This window comes from Armigeres subalbatus, chromosome 2, assembly GCF_024139115.2.
Source record: "Armigeres subalbatus isolate Guangzhou_Male chromosome 2, GZ_Asu_2, whole genome shotgun sequence".
NCBI lineage: Eukaryota > Metazoa > Arthropoda > Insecta > Diptera > Culicidae > Armigeres > Armigeres subalbatus.
This window is the reverse complement of record NC_085140.1, coordinates 222742633-222768594: the sequence shown is the minus strand read 5'-3', so window position 1 is coordinate 222768594 and position 25962 is coordinate 222742633. Positions and strand designations below refer to the sequence as shown.

The window sequence follows — 25962 nt, the reverse complement described above, 5'->3', positions numbered from 1 at the left end:
CATCGAAATTTAATGGGAAAAGTGCTCCTGCATCCTTGTACTGTGCATATCCAACGATTGCTCTATAATCACTTATTGAATTGATGACTTCATTTTTGTCGGGCTGTGTAATTCCTAACATATCCAGCGGAATCAGTATTTTGCTATATCGATCGAATTTTGTCTTATCTTGGATGTAATTGTTGTATTTTGGGAACGATATCAGAGGATATTTCTGCTTAGATGTGTGTTGCAGAAACAAACTGGTATCTGGCAATATAACACTTTCGGTAGTATACATATTGGATTTACTATTCCTATGGTATCCAGTCAGCAATTGTGGCTCAAATCCGAATAATGACTCCGCAGTAACAATATCTAGCCCATAAGCCATATTGTCGTGCACTATTTCAAACGGATTCGTGTAAGTATCATGCTGTGAGCGACCCAGTATGAGCATATATTTGTTGAACGCTTCAACCAAATCATTGGGGCCTCTTTGGGTAAAATCAATCACTCTTTTCCATTCATTCATGTATTGAGCGTCCAAAATGACTCCGGCACTTTCTACAAGATTCTTAATATAATGTTTATCTTGACTGTGGGACAGATTCAAACCGTTTTGTCTGGATTCGTAATTGATCAATTCTTGCAACAGCCTTTCAGTTATCAGAATGTCAGCACCATACAATTTCGTCTGCATCGTATTCTGCATATCATACAAATAATCGAATTCGAAATCATTCTGCTGCCACAGAGAGTTTTTCGACGAAAATGATGATTCGAATGCAAATGTCCGGAATGAATTTTGGCTATCTTCTTTTACATGTCTGAAACTAGTAGTAGCACTCTGTAAACTAGCAGCAATTTTAACTGATATAAATGTATTTAATTCAAGTCCTTCAGTTTCAATCTGAGATAGCTGCTTTCGAAGATCCAAGAATTTTTCGGATGTGCAATTAAACATGTCTGGTTGGCCCCATCCTCCTGCTCTATATCGCATTTTCTAACTCCTTTACCTCTAGCGGGTAACGGACAATTTTCCACAGCCATTTCACCAAAAGTTGTTCTTGGCCACCATACTCCAGCGGAAAATGATTTGGGACAAGCATCATACACTACCTCACATCCGTTCAGAGTTACTTCTGCATATGGATTAGAGCACGAATCACAACGCCTTCCTATCACTCCTTCTCGGCACTCACATTGACCAGAGTTTGTACAAGATTTTCCATATGACCCTACGGCATAACATTCGCAAGGAAGACAAGATGTGTCGTTTTCCATTTGATAATGGTTCTCACGACAGTAGCATTGGCCAGTTAATTTGTTACAATCGGGATGATAACCTTGCTTCAAATTACACTTGCAAGGTCCACATCCTCGTTCTCCCCACCATCCGGCAGGGCATGGTTGTTGAGTTGTGATTTCACAATAGTCACCAGAATTAGCAGTGCTATTGCATTGACAACGATAACCCTTTTTAGTTGTCATATCAGCACGGCACTGCCCATTGTCGGAGCAGGGTTTGGCCGTACATATAGGTAAACAGTTTTCTCCAACATAGCCGTGGATGCACTCACAATGTGCCTCGTCCCAACTAATGACACAGTTTGAATGTTCCGGGCAGCTATCTGGACATTTGGCATTTGACGTACATCCATCAATCACATTTTCTCGGATGGTTGGACGATTAAGAACCGACTGAGTTCCTCCTACACGAACATCTTGTATGCAACCTTCGTAGAAACCGTAGTCACCATATCCAGAAATGCTGCTCTCTGAACCTCCGATCACTATTCTGCCGACGTACATGCCTTGTATTTTTTGAGTCATTGGCAGCAAACCGGCTCGTTGGCCATAGTCCACAGACAGCGATACTTCTGTTCCCAACCACTTGATTTCTATCCTATGCCATTTTCCGTCTGCTAGATTAGTTCCGGCAAGAAACATTGGTTCAGAATTATACGTGTAATACAGCACACCATTCCGCAAAGAAACAATCACCGAACTATTTTGACCTACTTGTGTTTGCATCAGGAAAGCATCTTTTGGCGAGTTCTGATTGAAAGGGCAGTAAGCCACGGTAATTGTATCGGGCGAAGTAATGGATTGAAGCTTAGAATTCCATCTCCGTTGAAACGCCAAGGTAATGTAACCGATTCTTGACATGCGTTTCCCGTATATCCATCCGGACAATCACATTCCCATCCTTCGCCCCATCCTTCGCGGCAAGTTCCACCATTGAAACATGGCTCAGATGCGCATGAAGATGATTTTTGTGGACACCCTGCGATTGTTCCATTGTCGGCGATAAATGAATTCAAATCTACATACCGATGGTCGATGTAAAGATCCGCAATGCATCCGATAAAATCATGAGATTGTATTTGAAAATGTGCTGGAATTCTCGGTAGTCCACCGACCTGTAGAGGTCCAGTAAGATCCAAAAATCGGTGACATGATTCAGTTAGTGATGCACATCGTCGATCCAACATCATTGTAGTCTGATTAGCACAATTCCAACGCTGTCCTAGACTTGCTAGCGCCAATGCAATGTCACAGTTATCTATAGATAAGGTGACGGAACGGTTGAAATAATTCACTTCCACCATATGCCAATTTCCATCAGACACTCGTTTATCTTGATCGACAACAACCGATTCAATTTTGTCCCCAAGTGAGAAAGAAAATGTTACTTTTCCGTTAATTATCTCTAACGCAATGAAATCGTGTTGCTCGTTATATCTTCCGTTATATAGAAGAAGTCCGTTTTCACGTACTGTAGCGAAGCTTATCTTAATGTTGAATCTGTGCCGTTGTTTCAGACTTGTGAATGTAAGGAACGAACTCCTAGAGAACGATCGCGATATTAGTTCGCATGTTTTAGTATACGACGGACTATGAGGGGCATTAAGCGTATGAGAAAGTTGTTAAAATATTTACCCCGTTGGTCGATAAGATAGTGCTATTTTCTTCAGCCGAAGAAGGCGTCCTTACTTGCGAAAATTTCCGGGGGAAGGAGAGTGGTACCTCGTTGTGCTCTCCCGTAGTTGCTGCAGGCGATGTGTCCGCTCGCTGGACAGGTATTGTCGGTATGACTGTAGATCAGCTGCAGCTTCTGCTGGCCCAATTCCGTATTACTGATGTACTTGGATGAATATTTGATGTAGATGTTCTGGTAAAGTCGGCAGTCCTTCAGATGCAAGGAGCATCCTGATGCTCGTTGGAGTCATTCCCTCGACGCATACATTAGCAGACTGGTCCTTCATGTATGCCAAAAACAACCGGACAACCTTCATAATCCTCGGGTCACGTAGTCTGGCTTTAAGGAAACGGCCGTCTCCTTCGGTGGATTGCTGAGTCAGACGGACGATGGGTGGTCTCATCGGATCTAACTCAAATTGGCTGTCAGGATTCGGTAGTTGTGTTTCCTGTTGTTGTTGTTGTTGCTGGTATATTTGGTGTTGTTGATGATTTTGTTCTTGTTGTTGTCGTAGATGCTGTTGTTGTTGTTGCTGGTGCTGTTGCTGAAGGCTTTGCAGATTTCCGATATTTGGTTCACTCTGTTGGTTGAGGATTGGTGGAGGTGTGGGTTTTGTTTTTTGGCCGGGTTTATCGTTTCACCTTTTGAAATTGATGAACGATTTTGCAGCAGGAGCAGAGAGAGCTGCAATTGGGTGGTCTGTAGATGCTGGGGTCCGGAAAATTGATGCTTTGCCATTACGAGCAGCGGTTTGTCTGTAGATTTGTTGTTATTGTTGTGTTTTTTGCTGTTGTAGGAAGTTGTGACGTTGTTGTTGCTTTTGATGGAGATTATTGGTGGACCTTTTTGATTATGATGTATTTTACTGTTAGTTGCCTTTTCAGACAACGGATTATTGGTGAGGGTGTTTCTGGAGATTTCATGCTGCCGGTATTCTTCCAGTTTTTTCCAGTCTGGGCTCCAGCTGCATTTTTTTCCTGGCAGAAAGCATTTCCAACCAGCTTTATTAAGGTGTCTAACACAACTTCCCTTTACTTGCGCCAGTTTTGCGCGTCGCTCAGCGAAAAGCTCTGCAATGGCATCACGCGAAATTTTCTGCCGGGCAGGAGATGGGTTTGGTTGGTGCTGTTTTACTTTGATGTTGAGTGGAGATTGTGGATTGTGAGCCCCAGCAACTAAATTATTTTCAGTGGAGTTTTTGTCTTGGGATTCCTCTGCTAGTTCATCCGCCAAAGTCTTGTCTGCGAGCGTTGAGATTTTGTCAGTACTGCAGTCAATATTGGAAATAGCAGCAGAAACTGACCTGACCTCCTCTAAGAGTTGCTCACTCAAAGAAATTAAGTGAGGGAAGTCTCCAGTTGTGCTTCGTTTTGCTACTGCTGATGTAATTTCAGTTATTGCCGCAGTCACAGCTGACTTGGTTAAAGTTACCAAGTCGCTCTTGACTGCATTCATGAGGTCCGGCAGCAAGTCTGTTGAGTGTTCTGCTTCCGTTGTTGTTGTTGTTGCTGTTGTTGTTGCAGCTGCTGCCGAATTGGCGGTCTTTTCCACAGTCGTACAGGTGAATGCTGAAGGTGTGTCAAGTAGGGCTGATAATTTATTTTTTATTTTCGTAGCACAATTTTTGCTGCTGTTGGCGACGTTAGAAATGTTTTGCTTAATAGTACCAAACATTTTTTCTACGCGTTCAAGCGTTTCGTCATGAGTAGCAGCTAAGCTTTCGTAGTTAGAAAGCAGTTTATGGTTTGCAGACAAAGTGCGCTCAATGTCTGCTTTGATATTAAAGAAGGATTCTGCTAAATGTTGCAGGTTTTGTTCAAAGGTGAACTTTTCCTGACAGTCTTGACATAGTGGGAGCATGAAAGTCCGCAATACTTCCTCGTGATTGCGCTGTACTCCTACGCATGCTGCGTGAAATGTACGTCTGCAACTGCCGTGACATCGCCAAAGAAAACGATTATCGTTTTGTGCACAGTTCACCATTCCACACTTCATTGTCACACGCGGGTACTTACTTACGAGAGAAAAAAAAACGAACGCGGAGGTCGCGCGCGGTCAGTTAATAATATTTATAAAAAAAGTCAAAATAATAAAATTATATACACGAGCGCTAAAAAAGCGCGTCCGAACTCAAAGGTGGTTCAGAATGCAATGATAACCCATGCTAATGGGTTATCTATTAAAGGGAATATGGGTCTCACTTAACCGTTCTATATAATAATCTGATAACGTTTCTTACCTGGGTCAACTTTATAACGGGTCTCAAATAATGAAAAAGCTTCTAATAACTTAACTAGCTTTATATAACTATTAGAGGAGTAAAACTATTTATAATAATTTTGTTTTTGTTCGTATTAGCTCCATAGCTACTTACTAGCTCTAGTTTTAAATAAAATCCACTAACTAGAGCTTACCGACAACTTAAAACTTTTAATATCCAAAACCAAAACGATCCGACACAATGGAGCACTCCAATAAAAGTGATTCGATTTTGCTAGGTTTTTATTCGGCCAGGTCTTAATACCTTATATACCTAATAAGCTCATCGAATATAATTGCGAAACTACCTAGAGCAATTGTTATATGCAACCTTGAGCGAGTTAATAGCATTGGTTTTCTAGATAGGAAAAATTTGAATATTTTAGATTTTCTCGTCTACACATTTTTTGTTTAATTCGAGCAGTTTAGGATGGGATCAGTGGCGTAGCCAGAAAATTGGTGTGGGGTTGGGTGGCGGTTGGTGTTTCATGAAAAAAAATTGTTCTAAAAAATTTTGTCACTGGGGGGGTATGTCCAAAACCACCCCCGTGACTACGCCACTGGATGGGATGTATTGGTATTGGGTTCAAGTGGCTCTAAAGTCCCTTGCAAAATGAATAGTGGAACCAAAGGCGCCGAATCTCATATTCTTTAATAAGGTTGTAAATCAATCGTTACACAACAAAAAGCAATTTATAGCACATCTTTATTAGTTTCATTACATTCATTTTCAATTTAGCGTAGAAATGGTGAAACTAATTAAATCAACCAATCAACTATTGATTTAAAATTAAGAACTTGTTTTCATTTTCCTCTAACTTAAGCTACGCCAAATAACATTTATTTTGGCATTTTTGAAAACGAAAGGGAAGGGTTAAGATTGAGGTAGTATAATAACTGCTAAAACATGTAATGAAGGGTGAGGGTGACAAGTGCTTCTTAAAAATAATGTTTTTAGTAATACTTAATATTTCAACAGACTTTTATGGATTTCTTTCAATTAATCACTAGTGTATGAAAGTATATGAATTACACGCTTTAATTTGGAAACATTTAAGTCACCTTACTCATCTCTTTTGCCATTTATGATACCTTGGTACATATACACAAATTTCTGTCACTGGGTTTGCTCAGTTCATTACGGAGTATTCTGCGAAGTATATCACAATACAATAAAATAAATTAAACCTATACAATTAGTTTTATAATCTCACTTTTGTTTTACGGTTCAAATGCACTTCATGTTTTTGCCCAATATGTGCCTATTTTAAGCATCTTATTCGGATAAAAAAAAAACATAAAATTATTTTAAAAACGTGCCAAATTTGATTAAACTTAAATAAAAGGGATGGTTTGTTAAGAGGCTATTCTACTGATCAGAGTTGTCAAACTTGGCATGCTGGGGAATTATGGCACAATTTACCCAGCTAATAAAACATATTTAGGTTAATTTTAATCAAAATTATGTTCTTTATACAAGCACCTGTACTCAATACTTATTCGATAACAAGTGACAGTAATGAGAATATATTCTAATATACAATACATTTGTTTCTCATAGACTTATAATTGTAAGTATTTCTTATACAACGCTTTCTCAGAAAACCACAAAAGCAGTTTAAGTTGCATTCGGTTTATTCAGTCTTCCTTCGATTCAATGACATGGATATAATTATTTACAGCAATTTGATGTGAAACCATAATACGACCGGTCTTTCCGAAAATAATTAGACCGTCTGAAAAATCTACGTTTTCAAAACTTCGTTTTTTAAAAAGATTTGTTTACTACTGGATCAATTTTCAATCTATCATCTCGAACTGGATGCTTTTTTTAAGTTTCTCCAATCTCAATGTGCATGGAGACGCATGGTTGCTGACCTACATTGTAATCGGTTTCGGAACAACTTACCCAACATATCTAATTTTTTAAACATAAAATTGAAAACTTCTTTCGACCTAAAATATGAAAACTAGGATGATTTTGCAAGGAAAGACAACAAATTGTATTGTGATTTATCCATAAAAAATCGAATAAATCGAATCCATATAAAATCAAAAGAATAATAACTTTTAACTACTGCGCTACGATCCTTCCAACGAAATAAACTCTAAAGCGTGTAAAAATACAAAACTGAAATACGTAATGAACTTATAAATACCTAAAATACCCCACAGACAAGTGATAATTCTCGCTTTATTCTGTTTATTTTGTATTGGGAACCGCACAGCTGTGTAGAACAAGTTGAAATTCATCATCAGAACCAGTGCTCCCCGCGTTTGGAGCTTTAAAAAAATATCATGAGGTGTAGCCTCCCGAATCAGTTCTTTATTATGACAGATTGCGAAAAAAATCTCTCACGGTATGCTACATATCGTATATGTATACAGAGATGATAAGTGAGAGACTTTTTTATTCTCTTTTGGATTCATTCCAGCAGAACAGCGCTCTTTAGCATTTATTTCTCGAAGATTGAAAATCAACCTAAGACCTAGGTTATATTTACGTTGTTTGGAAATAGTTTTTTTTTCGAAAATGTCGAAATGTCGGCCATCCTAACCATCTTGTAACTGGTTACCCTTCTAATGGGGGAACTAAAAAAAATACGGATCTTATTATTTTCAGAAGAGAACAATTCTCCGAAAATCGGATAGATGATAGATCATATATAGGTTTCGCATGGATGTTTGCTAATTGGGTTTTCTTTATTTGAGGCGCTTTTTAGTGAGGGTTCGCTAATTAAACACAATTAAAAGATTGCCAAACCTCAAGATTCAATGTCAACAAACTTCGACGTTGTGTTGGGCAGCAATGACGTTTGTCAGAACGCCTCAAATAGCGAACGGCATTCGTTAATTGGGGTGCGGTCATGCCTCAACTCAATTAGCAAGTGATCACTATATATATATATATATATATATATATATATATATATATATATATATATATATATATATATATATATATATATATATATATATATATATGCTTGCTGACTTTGATTTTTTATTCAGGCGTAGATAATAGCGAAAATAGATCTAAACTTAGAACGCAGGACCAAGCACAGACATTTTCTTTAATATATTTAAGGCATATCGTATTCAGATGCTCTGTTAACTTGAATATTAATTCCTAGATGCACATGTATAACATCATGAGATGCACTCAATCATATAATGTTGCAATGAAGTGAGATTTGTTAAAATAATAAACAAAAGTTGAAGAATGTTTTGTGTTTAGAATTGATTGTTAATATTGTGATTTGCTTTAATAACGCACAATGCTTACCATTTCCAGATGCCAAGAAAGAAAGATTCATTGTACTAAGGATTAAGTTTTCTATTGAAATTGAAAATAATTTATCGACACGAAGGTAGTGCATTTAGAAATAAGATTGTTAGATTAAAGCATACCACAACATAATTTACCTATTTACATCAGACTTTTGTTTGACGGGACATTAATATAATTTCGCTAATATGTAATGCGTAGTACATGAATGAAAAATACACCATCAATATAAAATATGACCAAAAGCTCGATGGTATCAATTGATACATTTTATTCTCTACTCGATCTGTTTTAAACGTTTTAAACGGCAGCACTCCAGATAAATACTGTGAGATGTACATGTTTAATATTTAAACAAAAGGCAAAAAAGCATTAGTTTCAATATCATCTTTTTAAAAGCTAGCTTGGTCAATATTAGATAAATAGAGCGTGGACCAAAGTTGCGTATATATAGAAAATGAAAATACATTTAAAACTTAAAACATCGTGGCATCATATATTCATGGAGCAACACTATAAATTGCATCCAACATTTTTCTTTCAAATAAGTCAAGATCGATGCAAAGAATCTTTTAGTGCATACCTACAGTTATTTGTACCGTTCATCTTACTAAACGAGGAAATGCTTCGATCAGTATTTATGTACTGAGAATATGGTCTCATGACGTAGCTTAAATAATATCTATTTAGTTAAGTTATGAAATATTTCATTTTCGTGCACTCGACCCTCGATATTCTACTTCTCATAAAGAAGCTTTGGTCTGGGTTAACCCTTTAATAGAAGTAATGAATTATAGATGAAAAATCCCTGTTGCACTATCGAAACATATTTTGCTTGCAAGAATGGCCTGGAAATGCTCCATCTTCCAAACTTAGACAAAAAATTTCATAATAGAAATAGTGGCGAAACGGTAGAAAAAAAATTAGAGGCGAAATAAAGATTTGATAGTTTCGTTTTTAATGACTTTGATATAAATCGCACACCTTTTTTCCGTCAAGCTTCCCAATGAAGAGGAAGCTTTATAAGGAAGCTTGGTAGAAGGAAGTTCGAGCGAGTATATCGTCACAAATGATGTACGTCTAAGTTTGGTAGATGATATTAGCATTTCCATATCATTGTAAAACGCGTTTAACTTTCACGCAGAAGTAACGCACTCATCTCATTAAGGGCCGATGTCCACGTAGCGGTTTTTTAGGCTCCGTGCACGCCGCTTCTACGCAAGGTACCCAGTATCAAATGGAGTAATGCACACGTATACTGCCGTCATACGCATATTTGTCCCATGTTTGTTTGACGTAACAACCATTGCACTTTCGCATGTATTTCGAATAATTTAGGAACAAACATCGCATGTTGAGTACCTTGCGTGGTCGCGGCGTGCACGTAGCTTGAAAAAAAACGCTACGTGGGCAGCAGCACTAATAAAAATGGACGGAAAGATAAAATTAGCGAAATCTTGTTTCGATAGATGTGTAGAACGATAATGTACTACACTATGTTCACACCTAGGGCCTGTAACATGTTATTTGGATAATTTGACGACACATCTCTTGCTGCGGGGAATTGTAATAGTATGTTATTCACTCTTTTGTCTAAACGAAGTAGGTACTCCTTTGTAGTTAATTCCTTCTACATCGAGCCGCGATTACAATTTATTCAATTAATATATGTAAAAACACATACATTGAGTCATACGCTCATTACAATATTCAGAATTCGTTTCATTTTTTACTAGCACGCCACCTTGACCATCCTGAGAAATTTTATGTATTAAGTGACGGTTCATTTGAGAAAAACTGATAAGATTAATTGAACTCTTACACAGTTGTTTCGTCATCATCGTTCGGTCCGCTAAGAAAAACAAAAAGAAAAAGGAAAACACTGTAATACTGTATGGATATATGATATATAGGGTGGGTGTACCAATTGTCGCCATACATAAGAACAACTATTTAAAAAACAATAAGAAAAAGAAATGTGGGTGGACTTTATATATGAAGCGAAAAGTTTTACTTCCTGCTCCTTAGAACAGCTGTGAAAACCACAATGAAATTCGTTATTATCCTCAAAATTGATTAATCCATAATAGGAAGGAACGCATGCACCAGTTGTGGCACTATTCTTAATTTTGGTTCCTTATTTGGCAAATCCCATTGTTTTATGGGATTGGCCAAATTGGGACCACTAGTGCAACAACTGGTGCATGGACGTCAAAAATTAAGCAAAATATTTTTTTTCAATTATGCTTTGCTTGTTTTGGAGGAGATCAAAGGTGTTATCGTATTATATGAATATGCTTTATCGATATGAACTTGGTTTGCGGTGATTTGATTGGCCATTTGACATATAAAGCACTAGTGCGACAACTGATGCTATAGCCTTAACTGGTACATCTAGCCTATATATCTACTCGAGTAGGATAGAAGTTAGTGCATGCTGTTTGATTTTGTATTGTGTTATTCCTACACGAAAGCATTAAAGCAACTACTTCTTTTTTAATTATTTCGTTTATTTAAGGCTCACTCGCCGCATCCAGCTGTACAGAGTCGTATTTCATCTTATACTAATAATTATTACATTAACCTTTTCAACAATTGCCTGATCCGTACAAGCTTTATTTAATTCCACCACGTTGTAAACTTTACAGGTACGTTTTTCGACTTCAACTGTAAGATCGTCTTCAGTGTCTCGTGCTTAACTCGACTTTTCAAGAACGAGACACCAAAGACGGCCTTACAGTTGAGGTCGAAGTCGAAAACCATATCTGTAAAGATTACAACTTGGTGGAATTAAATGATATAGTACTAATAACTGGTCTTACAATAGATTTTGCCAATTTAAATATTGTATTTCATTACACAACACCATCTAATACACTTTAAACATGAGCTCTCTGTGAAGGATTTAAATAGCGGGACCTTGTCATGATGCTCTTGAGAACAAGAACTGTATCGAAACCGATACTGCATTGCTTATCAATAATAATGGAGTAATTCAAACAGCACTTATACACTAAGGATACGGGGAATACTACAATAGATCTACGTGGCACAGCAGTGGCAGTGGCATACCCGACCAGGAAAAAAAAACTATTATAATATCTGTGTCAATGTTTCAAAATAGGTAAGATGAGGTGAATGTTACAATGAAATAAATAAGGCATACAATTAAAAAAAAAAAGTATAATGTAAAATCATGTTACAATTCCATGCAAATTCAAACCTTACTTTGTTTTCGATGATATTTCAACGTATAGTTTATTCCAGGCTTTTTAGCCGTTCCCAACACCATCTGTTTAGTAGGAAATTATATAAAGTTGTTCATAGAAAGTAGACGAGAGGACATTGAAGATTGATACTTACTCGTTATTATCGTTTATATTAGTCAAAGGCGCCATTGGTTGAATTGTAGAAGAGTTGTTGAACCGGTGCATTGCATGATTGGTTCCATCGTTCGATCTCGTAGTTGTGTGGCTTGAATGATCTTCTTCTGCGGTGTAAGGAAAGTTGTATGGGTTTTGTCGGAACCTTCCGACATACGGTCCGAATCAGCACCTTGTTTGTGACGTTGATAGTCGTTCTTCAATAAAGATTGAACACTGGATTTGAAGGACCCATGTGCATCTGATCTAGGACTGTACAAATCTGAAGATATTCGCTCTTTCGACATATACTGAGATTCAGCCTTGTAACCAAGAGTTCTAGATCTATCGTATAGAGATTCTTTGAGAGCATAAGGGCTTTCATGGTTGTACGAACGCATATGGTTGATAACTTGTGTTGAACCGGATAAGTGATTTAAGTCCCCACCGGTAACATAAGGCATTGTGTCATGCTGATGATTTCCTTCGTAATCTCTGTAACTATCTGCATACGTGTCGTTTTCTTGATCATTGTACTTTTATGTCTTAAATCTTGGTTAGAGAAATTATAACCTTCTTGGATATTTTCTAGTATTGAAGGTGGCATGTTCATTCGAGTTTGATGTAAATATGATGTATCCGTTAAATCAGGATTCGGTAGAATGTTTTGTATTCCAGAGTTATGAGGATGTGCCTCATTATCGGATCCAGTATCTTGCGACCAACGACCAGCTGAAGAGAAGAATGTATGTCTAAGTCATTTCAATAATAGAACTGAACTAATTTCTGTTTAATAAGGCAAAACCCTGATCAATCCACCTAGCGGTGATGGTCCAATTTGGCCAATTTTCATTAACCACCAAAAATATAGTACACATACACCCATACGTACATACACACATAACAGACATCACCTCAATTCATCGAGATGAGTCGATTGGCATATAATATTATGGGTCTCCGAGCCTTTTATTAAAAGTTTGGTTTTGTAGTGATCATATAGCCTTTACGTATACTTAGGGTCTGTCTCATTTGGAGAATTAAACTTAAAAGTGACAGTTCAAAAATTAAAAAATCACCCGGTAATAAGATTGGCTGGTGCTACCCAGCAATTCCAGTAAGACAACGAAGCAAAATGATTCGATATTAGTGCTGTCCAATGAGCAGCTCGAAGTAGCTCGAAGTTCTTCCCATCCCTCTCTTGCCCATTTGTTGACAAAAAACGAGCAAAATTATGTCAAAGTAATCTTGCTCTGCGAGCAGGGTTATTTGATAATTATTGAGATCCTACTCATCCTACTCGGTTGGCATTGCACAAAACAATACGTGTGTTGGTTTCTAAAATAGATTGCCAGAGTTCGACTATGTGCCTGGTGTTGGAGATTCGATCTCATCAGTAGCCTCCTAAGCTGCGGAGAACGACGGAGATCATTCGTAGCTTGGTAGGGAAAGCAACTCCACCGAAGGAAGTGGTTACCATGCAGTACATTTTTCGAACTAAATCTTGCACATATTGTGCAATTGCACAAATCGAGTTTCAGACATAGTAATTAATTTCCTTTGATTGTACTTATGAAAAGGACTATGCTGCCACCAAATTTCTTGTGCTGTACAGACAAAAACAATGAAAATTCCATATCAAAATTGTTGTTATGTTAGCCTTATGCAAGATTTCTACTTTTCCAGCCTTTCGTGGCTTTATGGAAATTCCGGTAAATATTGCTTATCGGGACAGTTGTATACCGAAAAATATAACATTTTTGGAGATTTCTTCAGTTGAAATTCCTGATAATACTATATTGCTATGCGTGTCCAAAAGTGATAAGATGAGAATGATAATTACCGTTAGTTGCAATCAAGTACGATTCTGGAACTTGACTCGACCATCGTGTTGCATTGACATTAGGAAAAAGCTAAAACAGGAAAACGATTTATTTTTTTTAATTCATATTTTATAATTCTTTAATAATGATTTGATACATACCTGAGGGCTCTGCACAACATGCAGTTCTGGTGGCGTAGTGACTACATGTTCGGTAATATTTGGGAGATATCCAGTGGAGCAGACACCAGAACTGCGATGTGTGCTACTATTACGACCTACACGGGATTCTTCATCATCACTCGAATGACTGGATGCTAGTTCCAAACTTCTGCCATCTGTTTCGCTTCCAGAATCTGAATCTCGTCTATGACGTCGTCCTTTCCTGGCGTGCGGGGAACCGTCGTTGGATTCTTTGATTTTTCGCATTCCCTTTCCATCGTAACCACGCATGTAAGAAGGCACCCCGTCGCTGTTAGAATTATAATTCGATGTGGACGTCGATGTGTGTTGAAATTGTCCATCACTCCTGTGAAAATAAATTAATATTCAAACTTATCTTTTCAATAAACTTAAGTATAGCAAACCTATATGGGCTGGAACTAGTTTTGGCTGTACTTCTGGATGTCGTGCTGGAAGTGCTAATTCCTATATTCCTTCGTGCAGTCTCGTATTGGCTTGCAAATCCAGGAGTTTTGGAGTTTGTCCAATGTTTTGAGAGCTACTGCTGACTGCTAAAGATGAATCAAGCAGAGGAACTTTTCTTCCTAGGCATCTCAACAATGTTCTGTGGAGATTTTCTCGCACACGCTTATTTATTATGCAGTACCCAATTATGGAAAAAAACGCATGTATGATTACAACTACTGAAAGCAAAACTTTTAACGTTTGCGAACTTTCGGATGCAGCTAACACTGCAAGAACCCACATAATACCCATTAAAGGTAATGACACTACAGAAAGCCACAGCAGCGTTCGAAGATTTCCAAATCCTAGAACATGGTCCTTTATCGTGAAAGCAGCCTTCACTGACAGGAACAGTATCAGAAGATTCAAAACCGACATAATAACGATTGGTCCTACTAACCACCATATTACAGACTCGTATACCGATAACCAGCAACTGAAAAGAGCAGAATGAGAATAGAAAGCTACTCAAAACATAATATATACATACAACATATTATTTCCATATTCATGGACGCGCACCCTACAGAAAGTCCTACCAGAAGTGCCGGTGCGCCATATCCAAGCGATGTAATAGAAACCCATGGGACCATGGTTAATATCGCGCATTTCTGTCAACATACGATACAAATGCACACAGTCTACTGTAGTCCACGCGAATGACGCTAGCCAAGCGTAATGTAGCACTATCGCAACCAACTTGCATGAGAACTGGGAAAGACATGACAATATTTAAAAAGAGTTCCATGACGTACCACGGTAAAATATATCACTCGACTGCAATTTCATGGGATCACACACAGTATTGGAGCAGCTGTTTCTTGACCGTCTATTGATATCGATTCCCAACTTCTTCCACGATTCTCCTCCTACCCAGCAACTAAAAGTGATTCTGTGGATGTAGATTGCCATCGGAGGATACAATGCGGATAGTGGAAGGTGGACCCACCGGGTTATCCCCAATATGTTAATGTGGGTGAGCAGAGAGCATGGACAGGTGAAATTTTACGTTACACAGTGTTCATGTCCTGTTTCCGCCAATATCTGCACCGGTGTGACCATGCGTCATCGCCATTTTTCCCGGCGTTTATCAACGTAGATGAGACTCCAGATCACGTGGTATTCTCGGTCAACATCGCAGAGCGAATGTATCACGAAGAAGGCATATGCAATACGACAAGCAGAGTAGAGACGCAAATACTGTCGGAGCTGTAGCGTAGATGGAGAAGGGATCAGCGAATAAGCGTCGATTCGGGGGAGTATCTAGCGCAGTAAGCAGGGTTTGGCCTCGGGTCGTCGGGGCCTACCGGAATCGTCGGACTGACCTCGGCACTCGAAGAAGAAGAAAGCGCTTCGGGTATGTAGGGCACCGCCAGTGCGGACGTTATCCACCACCGGAACTGTCGAAGTTTCCTTCACAGACGCCGAGTGATCGAGATATTGCAAGCCAGCCAGTCGGCGAACTAGCCTAAGCTAGGGGTCGGAATTTTAGAAATACATAAACACAGTATTGCAACAGTTCGCTAACTGGGCGCCTTTTAACTGGACTGTTTTTAACTGGGCGTTCGCTAACTGGGCCAAAGCCCAGTTAAAAAGCAGTTATCCGTCAAAAACAACAACAAGACTCGGTGACGAGGGGATTCTGAATGGAATATTCTTTAAGCAATGTAAAACACGATCACAACAATGCATCGCGAATTCCTCGTCAGCCCAGTTAAAAGCGGCGTTCGTTAACTGGACTGGTGTTTTAGCCCAGTTAGCGAACGGTTGCTGTATAAGCCTTTGATGTTGGATGAGCACAGAAAAAAATACCCAAAATACCACTTGCCATATTATACTTTATATACTGGAAAATAGGTCATTCTGTAGAGGACCGTTTGGGAAAAACACGATATGCAAAAGTGAAAAATTGATATGGAATTACATTGGATGATTCTTTCAAATATGCCACCCTGAAAAGCAGTCTTATGTTAAATATTTTCCCGCAGTACGATTTGAGCATTAAATGGGTACTAAAATTAATTCAACATATATTTACCTCGTTGTCGACCAATTCTTTCCGTGCTTGGATTCCGACGAAAAATAGCATCTCGGCGATAAAAATACAAAACAGCAAATTCTGATGGATGGTATTCGAGTTTGTTTGCAGGCCACGCAAAAGCGCTAGGGAAATAATGACGGAGAACAGCACCGGTAGTGAGATCAGGAACGCCGAAAACGATGTAATTTGTACCAACAGTGATGGTTCAGGAATGATTTCTGGATCAATTACGTCCACTAATACGGCATAGCTGGATATTTGACTGCAGGTGCAATTGATGAAGACGCTTTCATTTGTAGCTAATGATTCATAATCGGGGATGTCGGTTTGACAGCCTAGCCGGGTCCATAGGTTTACGTGAGCGTTCCAGCGCACACACTGAGGATTCGATCGAGGCCCAAACCAATTTCTTGGTATATGCAACCACATTTGTAATTTTATCGGTTGAGGTAGATGAGGACTGCCCAATGGTCTGTATTCAATCGGTTTATCAAGAATCGAAGTATCGGACTGTAATTTGGAAACACTACGCTTCCTTATTTTAGTGTATACCGTTTCGTCAATTCCGTATGTTGCTTCGTTATTAGCGGTACCGGAAGATAAAACTACTGTATCCGGAGGATTAGAGGTTTCGAATGGATTTTCATCAATGCTCATTATAATTTCTGGGTGCTCGTCCAAGGTTTCCAAATTATCATGATCACTCATATCATGAATCGAAATTTTTATTTCATTAGATAACTTTTCATTGGAATGTTCATGGATGGGGGTTGCAAACACTTCGGAATCTTTCGTGGACGATTTGTCCGAAGAACCTGGAAGCTCGTTTGTAGGATTCTCGAAACCTTTTCTATCTATATTAGGTACCAGTATGTTGAGCGTTAGGACAGGGCTTGCTATTTGTACATCCACACCCCATCTGCGGGTGATAGTTTCATCGAAATTTAATGGGAAAAGTGCTCCTGCATCCTTGTACTGTGCATATCCAACGATTGCTCTATAATCACTTATTGAATTGATGACTTCATTTTTGTCGGGCTGTGTAATTCCTAACATATCCAGCGGAATCAGTATTTTGCTATATCGATCGAATTTTGTCTTATCTTGGATGTAATTGTTGTATTTTGGGAACGATATCAGAGGATATTTCTGCTTAGATGTGTGTTGCAGAAACAAACTGGTATCTGGCAATATAACACTTTCGGTAGTATACATATTGGATTTACTATTCCTATGGTATCCAGTCAGCAATTGTGGCTCAAATCCGAATAATGATTCCGCAGTAACAATATCTAGCCCATAAGCCATATTGTCGTGCACTATTTCAAACGGATTCGTGTAAGTATCATGCTGTGAGCGACCCAGTATGAGCATATATTTGTTCAACGCTTCAACCAAATCATTGGGGCCTCTTTGGGTAAAATCAATCACTCTTTTCCATTCATTCATGTATTGAGCGTCCAAAATGACTCCGGCACTTTCTACAAGATTCTTAATATAATGTTTATCTTGACTGTGGGACAGATTCAAACCGTTTTGTCTGGATTCGTAATTGATCAATTCTTGCAACAGCCTTTCAGTTATCAGAATGTCAGCACCATACAATTTCGTCTGCATCGTATTCTGCATATCATACAAATAATCGAATTCGAAATCATTCTGCTGCCACAGAGAGTTTTTCGACGAAAATGATGATTCGAATGCAAATGTCCGGAATGAATTTTGGCTATCTTCTTTTACATGTCTGAAACTAGTAGTAGCACTCTGTAAACTAGCAGCAATTTTAACTGATATAAATGTATTTAATTCAAGTCCTTCAGTTTCAATCTGAGATAGCTGCTTTCGAAGATCCAAGAATTTTTCGGATGTGCAATTAAACATGTCTGGTTGGCCCCATCCTCCCTGCTCTATATCGCATTTTCTAACTCCTTTACCTCTAGCGGGTAACGGACAATTTTCCACAGCCATTTCACCAAAAGTTGTTCTTGGCCACCATACTCCAGCGGAAAATGATTTGGGACAAGCATCATACACTACCTCACATCCGTTCAGAGTTACTTCTGCATATGGATTAGAGCACGAATCACAACGCCTTCCTATCACTCCTTCTCGGCACTCACATTGACCAGAGTTTGTACAAGATTTTCCATATGACCCTACGGCATAACATTCGCAAGGAAGACAAGATGTGTCGTTTTCCATTTGATAATGGTTCTCACGACAGTAGCATTGGCCAGTTAATTTGTTACAATCGGGATGATAACCTTGCTTCAAATTACACTTGCAAGGTCCACATCCTCGTTCTCCCCACCATCCGGCAGGGCATGGTTGTTGAGTTGTGATTTCACAATAGTCACCAGAATTAGCAGTGCTATTGCATTGACAACGATAACCCTTTTAGTTGTCATATCAGCACGGCACTGCCCATTGTCGGAGCAGGGTTTGGCCGTACATATAGGTAAACAGTTTTCTCCAACATAGCCGTGGATGCACTCACAATGTGCCTCGTCCCAACTAATGACACAGTTTGAATGTTCCGGGCAGCTATCTGGACATTTGGCATTTGACGTACATCCATCAATCACATTTTCTCGGATGGTTGGACGATTAAGAACCGACTGAGTTCCTCCTACACGAACATCTTGTATGCAACCTTCGTAGAAACCGTAGTCACCATATCCAGAAATGCTGCTCTCTGAACCTCCGATCACTATTCTGCCGACGTACATGCCTTGTATTTTTTGAGTCATTGGCAGCAAACCGGCTCGTTGGCCATAGTCCACAGACAGCGATACTTCTGTTCCCAACCACTTGATTTCTATCCTATGCCATTTTCCGTCTGCTAGATTAGTTCCGGCAAGAAACATTGGTTCAGAATTATACGTGTAATACAGCACACCATTCCGCAAAGAAACAATCACCGAACTATTTTGACCTACTTGTGTTTGCATCAGGAAAGCATCTTTTGGCGAGTTCTGATTGAAAGGGCAGTAAGCCACGGTAATTGTATCGGGCGAAGTAATGGATTGAAGCTTAGAATTCCATCTCCGTTGAAACGCCAAGGTAATGTAACCGATTCTTGACATGCGTTTCCCGTATATCCATCCGGACAATCACATTCCATCCTTCGCCCCATCCTTCGCGGCAAGTTCCACCATTGAAACATGGCTCAGATGCGCATGAAGATGATTTTTGTGGACACCCTGCGATTGTTCCATTGTCGGCGATAAATGAATTCAAATCTACATACCGATGGTCGATGTAAAGATCCGCAATGCATCCGATAAAATCATGAGATTGTATTTGAAAATGTGCTGGAATTCTCGGTAGTCCACCGACCTGTAGAGGTCCAGTAAGATCCAAAAATCGGTGACATGATTCAGTTAGTGATGCACATCGTCGATCCAACATCATTGTAGTCTGATTAGCACAATTCCAACGCTGTCCTAGACTTGCTAGCGCCAATGCAATGTCACAGTTATCTATAGATAAGGTGACGGAACGGTTGAAATAATTCACTTCCACCATATGCCAATTTCCATCAGACACTCGTTTATCTTGATCGACAACAACCGATTCAATTTTGTCCCCAAGTGAGAAAGAAAATGTTACTTTTCCGTTAATTATCTCTAACGCAATGAAATCGTGTTGCTCGTTATATCTTCCGTTATATAGAAGAAGTCCGTTTTCACGTACTGTAGCGAAGCTTATCTTAATGTTGAATCTGTGCCGTTGTTTCAGACTTGTGAATGTAAGGAACGAACTCCTAGAGAACGATCGCGATATTAGTTCGCATGTTTTAGTATACGACGGACTATGAGGGGTATTAAGCGTATGAGAAAGGCAGCTGAATCCTTCCCCACATTGATCTGCTGCACATGATTTTAGACTTCTGATCTCCGTCTCGCAGTTTACTCCTGTAAATGATTCCGTACAAATGCAAGTGTAGCCACCTTCTCTCCGGACACAGCTTCCTCCATTTTGACAGGGTTCCGAATAACATAGATCTACTTCGGTATCACAAAGGTAGTGCTCCTTGCTACCGGTAAAACCCTCTGGGCACTTGCAGGCAAACGTATTGACTGGGTAGATGGGACGGAACAATACAGTGTCGCTATGAATAAATCCTGAAGCATTTCCAAATTTGAGTACCGATAGGCATTGTTCGTAATTCAAGCATGGTTCCCTTACACAAAGATTATCATCGAATGGTAATACTTGTACTGTCGCCAATCTTGCCAATATAGCGCGATTAAGATATACTCGTTCCTGGAGGTATTGTGGACTATAGTATTCTTCGAAGGCAACATCTGGACGGCGGGCAGAAAAGCTAACATTCAAAATTCTCGAGTTGACATCGGTATCATCCTGAACGGAAAATAGGTAAATATTTTCTTTGGGGCACGGAATAATTGCTGCTAGTCCATCCAGGAAAAAGTTTAACAAAGGTGATAGGAATGCCTCTTCAGTCATCTCGTCTAATCGGATGGTTACAGAATTGAACAACATATCCTCTGTTACTAGACGAACAATTAATTGCATGATTGCTTTGGCTTCATTTATACCATCTGTTACTGAAACCTCCATAGTCGCAAATTTAGGTACATTTGTGTTTAGTTGTGGACTTAATGTCAACCCTCCGGAAGAGCTGTTCAATTTTACCAAGTTTGCATTGTTTCCGGATAAAATACGGTATGTCAACCTATCTGTCACATCTGCATCAAATGCCGGTATCCTTCCGAAAACACCGCTCGGGAAACAGTCTTTGAAGTTGTTGAATATAACTTGAAAATCACGTAGTATCGGAGCATTGTCGTTTACATCCGTCACCAGAATCTCCACATGAACATCGTTTCTCAATGGTGGGCTTGCTGCTCGAATAACAAGCTCGAAGCGTTTCTTACTGGATTCATAATCCAATTCCGTCATAGTCAGAAGTTGAGCACGTTCAGATCCTGGTCTCGTGACTAAGGAAAACGAATTGGAGTCATCCCCACCGATGATCGAATAGTGCACTATAGCATTTACCCCTTCGTCCGGATCATGCGCGTGAATTTCTCCAACAACTGATCCTACAGGACTGTTTTCGGGAACATACAAAACAATTTTATCTGAAGGGAATGTTGGCGGTGAATCATTAACGTCGTCCAATCGAATCTGAACTTCAACTGTACTGCTAAGCGTAGGCGTTCCTTTATCCGATGCAACTGCCACAAGGTGGTAAACCGCAATACTTTCTCTATCTAATCCTTTATTAGTGCGGATAACTCCTGACGTAGGGTCCACCACAAAAGATCCATCTTCGATGTCCTTCAAACTAAGCGTATATTTTATTCTACCATTCAGTCCCATGTCAACATCAGTTGCAGAAATTTGTACTACTGATGTACCAATAAGAGCATCTTCTGGTATTGTCGCTTGGTATAATGGCACTTTGAACTGCGGTAAATTGTCGTTCACATCGGTTATGCTTATTTCTACATCAGTTGTATCACTTAACGAAGGATTTCCACCGTCTTTTGCTGTGACTGTTAACAAATATCCGCTCATTGTTTCACGATCCAAAGGAGCATTTGTAACAATTGCACCGGTCTGCGGATTGATACTGAATGGTTCATTTGATACTAATCCGTTAATGGATTCTTCATTCAAAAAATATGTTATTTGTGCGTTTACGCCTACATCACTATCTGTTGCGAAAACCACCAGTACGGTAGTGCCAATTGGTGCATCTTCAAAAACGGAAGCCGTATATGGTGCATTCTCAAAAACCGGTGCAAAATTGTTAGCATCGGTGATATTAATGTTGACAATTGCTGTATCCGTTCTTTGACCGCTATCGGTGGCAGTGATCGTTAGCGCAAATCTTCTCTCTTGCTTGTAATCCAACGGCTGAGCAACAGTTATCAGCCCACGTCCATTCTGAGATGTTATTGAAAAACGCCCCCTAGTATTACCGGCAGTAATTTCATAGTGAAGTCGAGAATCTTCGTCGGGATCTGTAGCAGTGACTGTTGTCACCGGTGTTCCAGGAGGTTGATCTTCAGCAATTGTTGCTTCGTAGTACTTTGGACTGAATGTGGGGTCATTATCGTTTACGTCTTGTATAGTAACGACGACCGAAGTGCTAGCTGATTTTGGTGGTATACCACCGTCCATAGCGATTACTTGGAAACTATATCTACTTCTTTCTTCGCGATCCAAAGGTTTTGTAGTATGAATCCAGCCGGTGCGACTGTCTACAGTGAGTGGTAGATTATCATCTCTGTCTTGTATGCTATAAGAAATCTCGGAATTGGCTCCTTCGTCAGAATCATACGCCTGTACTCGAACTATGTTATACCCAACGGGGACACTCTCCAATACTGCTTCTTGAAATTGAGATGTGTAGAAACGAGGGGCATTGTCATTGGCGTCCAACACGTTGACCAGAAGTTGAGTTGTATTGCTACGCGATGGGCTACCTCCATCCTGTGCGCGAATGACCAATCGGTAACTTCTAACACTTTCATAGTCAAGGGGTTTCACAAGCGACACGTCACCACTCATTGAGTCAATTGAAAATTGTGATTGTGTATTTCCACCGATAATTGCATATCTGAAAATAAAAAAAAGATATAGTACATAACAATGTTACTGGTATCCGTAGGGAATATCCAGACTACACAGTATCAGCAGCGTTTATGTATACTATTGTCAGTAATGTTCGTTCATAATAATTTACTGTTTTCTTCATGTATAAGGGAGTTGCTAAGTCTTACGTTTTTATTCATTCATTTCTTTTATAGCTCTGCATTCCTCACTATTATAATAGGTCTGTACTGTACTATGTAGTTATGTACAGGGTGTTCAATAAGTTCGAATACAAATGTTTGATCATTGTGTTTATAAGCCCAATGTACATATTCTGTATTAATATTGGTGTCAGCGTTAGCGGTATATACGCTAACGGATGTGTGTTTTGTTGACATTCTGTCTCTTGTTGTTGGACCAGTTCAAGACGTAATTCTCAAAATCTGGAACGAAATGCCCATGCAGACCGTGCGTGCCGCTTGCGATGGGTTTTAGAAACATTTGAAGCTCGTGAAGAAGTACAAAATAGAAGTCTTTCCAAAAGAAATGTTACAAACGTTCCTTATAAACAATACTTTCAATGAAATGGAACCGGGAAAAGAAATAATTTAATCTCAATTTTTAAACATTTTTTGAAAGTGTATTCGAACTTATTGAACACCCTGTACATTATTAGGTCTTAATAACTTAATAAACGACTGTTATAAAAGTGTTGATTCAAGCCTTCGGTTTTGTTTACCTTATAGCAGCGTTGTTTCCTTGATCGGCATCAGTGGCTTGAATATGTGTGATAACATTGTTTTCATTAGTCCATTGATCTTCACTAACTTGCACTGTATATGTCCTTTCACTGAACTGTGGATAGTTATCATTGTCATCGAGAATTTTCACTATAACCGTTGCTGTCGCCGATCGTCGTTCAGTTTGCAGTGTAGCCATGTCTGAAGCTGATACGATGAGTTTGTACAATTCTGTTGTTTCGCGATCTAACGCACTACGTGTTGATATAGTTCCACTTCGAGCATCAATTCGGAAAGTTTGTCCATCGGTTTCAGCTGACGTGGAGCCATCACCATTGGCACTTACTATTGCATATTCGATATCTGCGTTCTTACCGATATCCTGGTCGGTAGCTCTGATGGTTATAACAGTTGAGCCAACACTCGCACCTTCTCGAATACTCGCTAGGAATTCCTCGGACTCGAACGAAGGCGTGTGATCATTGCAGTCCAAAACGTTCACTTGCAACGTCGTAGTTCCCGATCGAGGAGGAAAACTATCATCCGTTGCAATAACTCGAAAATAATGAACATCCATCAATTCTCGATCCAGACTTGAAGCCGTTGTTACAACTCCTGTTCGAGAGTCTACTTTGAACATGGATTGGGAACGCGAATCTAACAATGAGACCATGGAATAAACAACCGGTGAATCTTCAGGATCGCGAGCTCGGACGGTTGTTACAGGTACTCCTGGTGGTTGTTCTTCTTGTACTGAAGCCACATATAAAGCTTGTTCAAAGTAAGGGCTCTGGTTGCGTAATTCGCGTTTAACACGTTTAGCGATGTCCGTATCATTCAATTCATGATGGTGGTAGACAACTTTCAGTCGATGATCAGCATCTACTAATTCTTTGCGATTGCATTTCACATGAAATGTAATTGCCACCTTCCATAAGGACTCTAGTATGCATAGATTATCACTAGCCACCAGATCTCCTGATTGCAGTTCAATTTTAAAGCGACCATCATTAACATCTAAATATTTCACTGAGCAATATTGTTGAATAGTCTTTGGTAAAAACGAATTAATCGAGTTGATAAATTGTGATTTTCTTAAACAAATTTGATTCCATTTATCGGTTGTATGAATAGCATAAGACGCATATGTTTCGGAAATCCACTGCCGGGCATCATTTATTTTTCGATGTATTCGCAAATCTGGAGACTCGATTAACCCACGTCTTTTGCGTGTAATCATGTTGTGGCGGTATGCATTTTTCTCCAAGCTATCAAATAAGATGTCTCCAGCTTGAAAGGCAGTGTAATTCGTAATCGGCATAAGCCACGGGAATTCACGGTAATAATTGTGCAGACTGCTTCCAATATATTGTCCGTATAATCGTTCGTCAAGTTCATCGTTTGCTCGTCGGCGTCGCCTATTATACCCAGTGTCATCTTCTTCGAAAAAACGCCTGAAGCTTTCGGCTACTGAGTCATCCGTGCAGTTCGGCCCAGTTACAAATATCCTTAGCGGCAAACTGTAATAGTCTATGCTTCGAAGACGATTAGAGGTTGAGTCCACGTAAAATGTGAATAAACTAGGGTAATAAATTCCATCGCATGTTAATCTCTTTTTAAGCCGAATTTGCCCGTTGCTTGAATCTACTTTAAGCAAATGATGAACAAAATGTGCCGATTTATGGGTGTTGATCTTATAGTGCCTTTCAGATCCTAATTTGTAAACGGAAGCATTAAATACTATTCTGTTGGGCTCATCACTTTCGCTGACAATCACCATATAGCCGCTGACACATCTCCAAAGAAACGTCACTTGAACGATCAATAATGCCAACGATGCTATTCGTGTTTCTGGAAGCTTCATTTTGCTTTCATATATGATCGAGGATTTATGTCATGATGAGATCCTGGGAATGACAAGGATAAACGAATTATAGTAAATAGAAACAAAGTATTTTTTTGTTTTTTTTTTAATAGGTAAATAAATTTCTCTGTGGCTGTTTGGTAAGACGGGGCAAGATGAGAATCCTAGGGATTACACTAAGCAACACGAGTTTCAAAAATAACAGTAATCCCGATAAATGTGACTTAACTAAAACTCTGTTTTTTACTCGATCAAATATACTATGGGGTAAGATGAGCAACACGGGGCAAGAAGGGGATCCATCTAAACATCTTTTTTTTTCAACTGAAAATTACGAAAGTAGAGCTTAAACAAAAAAAA

The 25962-nt window shown here is 39.3% G+C and overlaps 2 protein-coding genes across 2 annotated transcripts; both read right to left on the bottom strand.

Annotated features, from left to right (window-relative positions):
- Positions 1-867: 867 nt before the first annotated feature.
- LOC134209576 (protocadherin-like wing polarity protein stan) lies at positions 868-2170 on the bottom strand. Its single transcript, XM_062685573.1, has one exon. It carries the CDS (start codon positions 2149-2151, stop codon positions 868-870), a length of 1284 nt encoding a protein of 427 aa, XP_062541557.1. The 5' UTR covers positions 2152-2170.
- A 5568-nt stretch (positions 2171-7738) lies between these two features.
- LOC134211733 (protocadherin-like wing polarity protein stan) lies at positions 7739-25645 on the bottom strand. Its single transcript, XM_062688901.1, is given in 17 exon segments — positions 7739-10365; positions 11877-12033; positions 12036-12416; positions 12419-12607; positions 13719-13788; positions 13860-14226; positions 14285-14396; positions 14399-14820; positions 14875-14905; positions 14908-14953; positions 14955-15095; positions 16423-18830; positions 18833-19393; positions 19396-19545; positions 19548-23023; positions 23738-25451; positions 25516-25645. Coding segments are annotated over 17 exon segments (10278 nt in total). The 5' UTR covers positions 25535-25645; the 3' UTR covers positions 7739-10331.
- Positions 25646-25962: the final 317 nt, after the last annotated feature.